Source organism: Myotis davidii, unplaced genomic scaffold (genome assembly GCF_000327345.1).
Source record: "Myotis davidii unplaced genomic scaffold, ASM32734v1 scaffold299, whole genome shotgun sequence".
In the NCBI taxonomy this organism is placed as follows: domain Eukaryota; kingdom Metazoa; phylum Chordata; class Mammalia; order Chiroptera; family Vespertilionidae; genus Myotis; species Myotis davidii.
Window position 1 is genome coordinate 7,339,239 of NW_006293088.1, and position 6,585 is coordinate 7,345,823.

A 6,585-nucleotide genomic window follows, 5' to 3' on the forward strand; every position below is an offset into this window, starting at 1 on the left:
TGAGATGGAGCTGAATTACCTCCGGGTCCTGGGTCCGAGGCTGGGACTGCTCTTCTCCCTGATTTTGGTTTTGCTGGAACCAGGCATCTCCTACAGTGCCCTCCCCATGTACCTCGGAGAACTGGCCCCCAAGAACCTCAGGGGGACTCTGGGAACAATGACCGAGGTTTTCGTCATCGTGGGAGTCTTCCTAGCGCAGATCTTCAGCCTGCAGGCCGTCCTGGGCAATCCTACAGGTACCCAGGCGGTGCACGCCAAGGTCAAAGGGGACGAGGGAGGGGCCTGGGGGTCGTGTGGGGCCGTGGGCGCTGGTCCAGTCGTTCGCTCAGCTGTGCCCATGTTATTGGTGGATCAAGCCCGTTGAAGCCGAGAGGTGACCTCTGGGCTGCGCAGTGTGCAGCTTGGTGGACACAGGTGACCTTGATGAGGACAGTGGTGGTGAGTGATGGGGACAAATTGTGCTTGGGACTGGGAGGAGAGGACTGGGACAAGAGGCACACACGCTCTTGGGGGTTCTGCTGGTGAAGGGGAGAGCTGGCGGCCGCCGGATGGGGGAGCGAGCAGGAGGGGATGTTGTCCCCTGGGAAAAGTAATCACGCACTTGGCTGCTCACTGGCCCAGAAGCGGAAGGCGGTGGGACCAGCTGCACGGGCTGGCCATGGTCACTGTCTGTGGGTGCGCATGGCCCTTGTAGACGTTTTCTGCTGGTTCCTTCCATCTTCTCAGTGGAAGAGGGGGCAGGGCCATTGCCTGAGAGTGGGTGGGGATGGTGGGAAGTTCAGTGAGGGAGCGGGTGGGACCACGTCTAGGCCACGGGTGCAGTGGGGTCTGGTTTTGGTTTTCATTTTACACATTTCCCAGTCACGCATTCCTTAGTGGGTGGAATTACGTCCTTGTATTCCCCACGGTGCCTTGAAGGGACTCGGAGCGCAGGAGATGCTCAGTGAAAGGTCTTTAGTATCAGCGATTCCCAGGCTGCCCGAGCAGCTGAACGGTAAACACTGGTCACAGGACAGGCCCTGAGTGGAGGCCACGCTGGCCGGCGGCTGCCCAGAGACACCTGTATGCCTGGCTCATGCGGTCTCTTGCAGCCCTCACCACCCTTGATGTGCTACTTTGTTATCATCATCATCACCATCATCATCATCGTATCGTAATCTTTACTGATGAGAAACCCGAGGCTTGGGGAGGTTAAATAACTCCCAGTTCCCACCGTCGCTCAGGGTTACTTGAGTCTCAGCACCGCCCGCCTAACACAAACCTTCGGAAGGAGCTCAGATAGCCGCGGGGCCCATCCCCGCTGGCCCAGCCTCCAGGGAGGTAGACTTATAAAATTAGAAACAACACCTGCCATTGTTTTCTCTGGGCTCACGCGTTTAAGCCAAATACTGTTCCTAAGGAAAGCAATGCTCCTCCTGCAGAAGGAATTCATGCCATTTCCCTTTAAAATTATCATTATTTCCTCCATCGGTGACCGTGGAGCCTGTGTGTGGGTCGTGGGCAGCCAGCTGGTGGCAGGAACTAAGTCCCTGCTGGCCTTGGCTCTCACCGAGGGCTGGAAGGTTGTGGGCGAGTGACCTTGTAACAGGAGTCAGGCCCTGGGGAAGGTCGGCTGGAGGGCGCCAGAGCCCCAGGGACCCTGTGGGCCGGTGTCAAGTTCTGGGTGGTGGTCCCTTGCAGGCTGGCCCGTGCTCTTGGCACTCACGGGGGTCCCGGCGCTGCTGCAGCTCCTGTCTCTGCCCTTCTTCCCTGAGAGCCCGCGCTACACCCTCATCCAGAGAGGAGATGAGGACACGGCTCGACAAGGTACCGGGATGCAGGTTGCTGGCCGCCTCCTACACCCTCCAGAACGTCCCTCCATGGCGCCCAACGCTTTGGACAGGCGATGGCCAGCGGGGAGAGGGGCCCCAGTGAGCAGGCGCCGGTGGGCTAGGAGGAGTCGGGGCAGCTCTGGGGTGAGGTCCAGGGGGGGAGCATGGACAAGGTCAGAGCCATGGCTGACCCGTGTTGGCTTGAGAGCCTGACCAGCGTGGATGTGGTTGGGGTTGGGGACACCATCACATGGTTGGGTCCTGGTTGGGGTCATGAGCACTCCGCACTGGGAAAATGGGGAGCCGGTGGCCAGAGGTGGGCCGAGCAAGTGGGTGGCTGCCCTCCTCCCCGAGCACAGGTGAGTGGGGTCAGCCACGGGGGCTGCTCCGCTCCCCGCAGCTCTGAGGAAACTGAGGGGCTGGGCCGATGTGGAGGACGAGATCGAAGAGATGCGCGTGGAGGACCAGGCCGAGAGGGCCGAGGGCCGCCTGTCCGTGCTCAACCTGTTCACCTTCCGGCCCCTGCGATGGCAGCTCATCTCCATCATCGTGCTCATGGCCGGCCAGCAGCTTTCCGGGATCAACGCGGTACATGGGGCCTCGTGGGGCGCCTGTGTGCCCGGCAGCCGTGTGTGTGCCCGGCAGCCGTGCGGGCAGGGGATGGAGGGGTACAGGGGGGCTGAGATGAGTGATCGGCCCTGCGGGCCTGGCCAGGTTCTCCCTCAGAACTTCTGGTCCATTTGAAAGCCGCTGGATTCAATCAGACGGGCTGCATCCCAGTCTCCTAACGCCACGTCCCAGCTCTTTTCCCAGCTGCCTCCCTCCTGTCCAAGGGCCCCGGGGCCTTCCAAACTGTTTGCTGTAGAGTCAGGAAAGGCAGGCCAGTGGCCTTCGCCATGGGCCGGTCCTCACAGCCCTGGGCTTCTGTTTCAGATCAACTACTACGCAGACATGATCTACGCATCCGCCGGCATATCGGCTGCTCACTCACAGTATGTAACCGTGGGCGCCGGCGTGGTCAACATAGTCATGACCGGCGTTTCGGTGAGCGACCGGGAATACCCTTTCCACTGGGGGGTGAAGGGGGTGTCCTGGCAGGTGCCCCGCAGACAGACAGGGACCCCACAGAGCCCACTGAGGTGCTGGTGACACCGGTCCCAGGTCACTGAGGGACACAGACTTTGGGATACGCGTGCGCACACATTTCTTCCTTTGTAAAATGGTTACAGCGATTGCAATACCCAGGATGCTGGTGTGGGTCCCGGGCACAGAGACGAAGCTGGCCTTCTCCCTCTAACCTGCACGCGGTGGTGGGCCGCTCCTCTGGGCCTCGCTGGACGGCAGGGCAGTCCCACCTGCAGGCCTGGAAGTGACGTGCCCGCAGTGACCATAGAGGGCCCGCCACCGAGTTGGCCTCAGTGTGGCCCCGGTGCTGGCGCTGGCGGTAGGGATGCGGTAGAACTGGAAATGCCTTAGAACTCGGAGAGAGGAAGGAAGGCCAGCCAGGCAGCGGGGCCCAAGTTGGGAACAGTCGAGAGGGTTCGGGCTGAGAGAGAGGTGCGTGTCCGGGAAGTAGAGGAGGACGTGCGTGGGGTGACTGGGGCTCGAGACGGGAGGTCAGATCCTGGCTGCTCAGTGCCTGAATTGGAGCAGCAGGTGTCAGGAGGGGCCATTCTAAAACGTAGGATTTATTATCGTTGAGGTAGGGGGAGGCCGGCATAGCAGTAGGTGATTGCCATTGGAAGGACAGTCTGCCACTCCTAGTTCCAAACTGTGTGAGGAGGGAGGGGCAGGCCAGGCCACTCAGGGCCACGCGGGGAGGCACCAGGGTCAGCCGGGAGGCGGAGGGAGCAGGGGAAGGCGGGCAAGAGCCTGCATTGTGGACTCTGTGGGACCACGGGGTGAGCAGGCTCAGGCCCGGCCCCTGTGGACAGTTTCAGGGGTTCTGGCATGCAGGGGCTGCCGGGGTTGTCTGGTACCTGCCCTGGGTGATCAGGACCCGGGGACAGAGGCCCTGGGTGTGAGCGCCCCCTGGAGGAGAAGGTCGGAGGTGCGGGCTCTGGATGGGTTAGTTTCACATGAAAGGCACATTCAGGGGCGATGCTGGCTCTCTCTAGAAACTGGCCAACACACGTAGGAACAGTCCTTCCAGGGGTCAGCAGGGCCCCAAGAGGGCAAAGCATCAAATGCAGGAACTAGAAAATGTAGAAGGGGTGGTGGGCCAAGAGCTCCAGGCGCCCTGGGCCTGGAGGCTCCTCACGTCCTCCCTCCCACAGGCCGGCACCGTGGAGTGGCTGGGCAGACGGCTCCTCCTGCTGGTCGGCTATGGCATCTGCGGCTCGGCCTGCCTGGTGCTGACGCTGGCGCTCCTCTTCCAGGTCTGGTTCCTTCCTGGGCACCCGGCCCCCCCTCCCCACCCTCAGGACCCAGAGCCCCAGGCGGGTGGGAGGTCCCCGTAACAGACCGGCTCCAATAGACCAGGGTGGGTCTCAGCTGGTACGGTTCCAGACGCCTTCAATGCAAGTATTTTGTGTTGTTGTTTTTTGTTTTATTTTGTTTTTTTAATCCTCGCCAGAGATTTTCCCATTGATTTTCTAGAGAGAGTGGAAGAGAGTGGTGACACAGTGACCTGTGCAGCTGGGTCGGTTGAAGTCTGTTCCCCTGGTTTTGTGCCGGCCATAGTCCTGGCTGTGGGGAGATGGCCCACCCGCTCTCCTGGACCCCGGGCTTCTAGAAGGGTCCTCTCAGCGAGCATGGAGTCCTGGCCCCGGCGCCATCCTGCTGATTGTCTGACCTCGGCTGTTGCTCGACCCCCTGGGGCCCCAGGGCCCTCCTGGTCCGAGTTCAGGCTCTCAGTGCTGGGTCCACATCTCTAGGTTTGAAACGATAATGCCCCGCTCACAGGGGTGTCATGGGGATTCATGGTTAACGTAGTGACGGGTGGAGAGTGAGTGACTGCGTGGCAGGCAGGTAGGGCTGGAGGGAGCCTCTGGGAGCTGGAATGCTGGCCAGCCCTGGTTTCATCTTCCTCCCGCTCTTGCCCACGCACCCTCGAGGCCCTCCCCCGTGGGTGAGCAGAAATCCAGGCTCCTCCCTGTGGCGGGAAGGCGCCTGGTGTGGTGAACTCACCTGCCTGAGCTCTCCAAGGCCGCAGGCGGTGGGAGGTCCCCGTAACAGACCGGCAGCCCTGCTCTCCCCACAGAGCACGGTCCATGGGCTGTCCTACCTCAGCGTCATCTGCGTCTTCTCCTACATCGCGGGACATTCCATTGGGCCCAGTGAGTACCTGCACCCCCTAGCCCTCCACAGATAGAGCCCTAGCTGGTCTGGCTCAGTGGATAGAGCATCAGCCTGCGGACTGAAGGGTCCCAGGTTCAATTCTGGTCAAGGGCGCCTGCCCGGGTTGCAGGCTCGATTCTCTATTGGAGGGCAGGCAGGAGGCAGCCGATCAATAATTCTCTCTCACCATTGATGTTTCTCTCTCTCCCTCTCCCTTCCTCTCTGAAATTAATAAAAATATATTTTTTAAAACCATAGATAGATATACAGTAAATAAACAGACATACAGTGTACCTGTGGTGGTGAAACTTTATAAGGGATGATGATTAGGAAAAAATGGGTTTATAGATTGTAGACAAGTCTCCTTAATGACAAAAGGTGGAGAAACAGACCCCAGGCAAGATGCCTGCAGAAGGGGCCTGCCATTCCCCAGACCTACCACAGGGGGCAGCACTTCCCAGGCACAAGCACTCATTGAGCTCTGCTCCCCTTCATTGAGAATTTCACAATGACACCAACACCGGGGAGAGTGGACTCGGTGTGACCTCGAGGGCCTCGAGGGAGGTTGTCCCCCCCGCCCCGTGCCACTGCAGCCCTGGTGCCCCCGGAGGAGCCAGTGGGTCAGGAAACAGGGCACTGGCTAGAGATGCTGTCTCCTCCCTGGCCATCTAGGACCTAGGAGGCCTGGGGCCTACAGTTCCATCGTGTTTGCCTGATCGGAGGGTCTGGGGCTGGGGCTGGGCGAGGGCCCCCCGAGCCCGCTGCGCCCCACTGGCCCTGTGCTCTCTGCCCTCGAGGTCCCGTCCCCTCTGTGGTGAGGACCGAGATCTTCCTGCAGTCCTCCCGGCCGGCCGCCTTCATGGTGGACGGGGCTGTGCACTGGCTCACCAACTTCATCGTGGGCTTCATGTTCCCTTCCGTCCAGGTGAGCAGGGGGTGGGCAGGAAGCACAGTGGGTGGCCCCTTGCCCCCCTCCCTGCCCCACCCTGCCCACCCCGAGGCAGAGAGCCAGGCCTGACCAAGCACAGGTTCCTTCTACTAAGAGCATCAGCTATTTCGGCATACGGGGTACCTTACTGGACAAACTTATTGGTCAACACAAACTTAATGGTCAACACAAAACTGACCACCGAGGAACTCCCGGGTGGCGCCCCGAGGCCTCCCCGGGAGCGGCCCCTGTCTTTTCTCCCTCTGTTCCCTCCTATTTTCTTGTCTCTCGCCCAGGAGGCCATCGGGGCCTACAGTTTCATCATCTTTGCCGGAATCTGCCTCCTCACTGCTGTTTACATCTACGTGGTGATTCCTGAGACCAAGGGCCAGACATTTGTGGAGATAAACCGAATTTTTGCCAAAAGAAACGGAGTGGAGATTCCAGAGCCGCGAGAAGAAACCACAGGTGTTGAGCCTCACACGTCTCCGCCCACGCAGGAAACTTTCTTCTGATGGCTCTGCAGGTGCCACGTCACACTCAGAGGCCAGTCCCCGAGAAAGGGAC

At 60.4% G+C, this 6,585-nt stretch overlaps 1 protein-coding gene across 1 annotated transcript in view; it reads left to right on the forward strand.

Annotated features, from left to right (window-relative positions):
- SLC2A7 (solute carrier family 2 (facilitated glucose transporter), member 7) overlaps positions 1-6,585 on the forward strand; it is an 11,313-nt gene extending 4,728 nt beyond the window's left edge. Inside the window, exons 5-12 of the mRNA XM_006766812.2 lie at positions 84-236; positions 1,681-1,806; positions 2,212-2,399; positions 2,745-2,855; positions 4,088-4,189; positions 5,014-5,089; positions 5,888-6,015; positions 6,315-6,585. Coding sequence (XP_006766875.1) covers positions 84-236; positions 1,681-1,806; positions 2,212-2,399; positions 2,745-2,855; positions 4,088-4,189; positions 5,014-5,089; positions 5,888-6,015; positions 6,315-6,533 — 1,103 coding nt within the window. The 3' untranslated portion in view covers positions 6,534-6,585. The remainder of the gene's footprint in view (positions 1-83; positions 237-1,680; positions 1,807-2,211; positions 2,400-2,744; positions 2,856-4,087; positions 4,190-5,013; positions 5,090-5,887; positions 6,016-6,314) is intronic.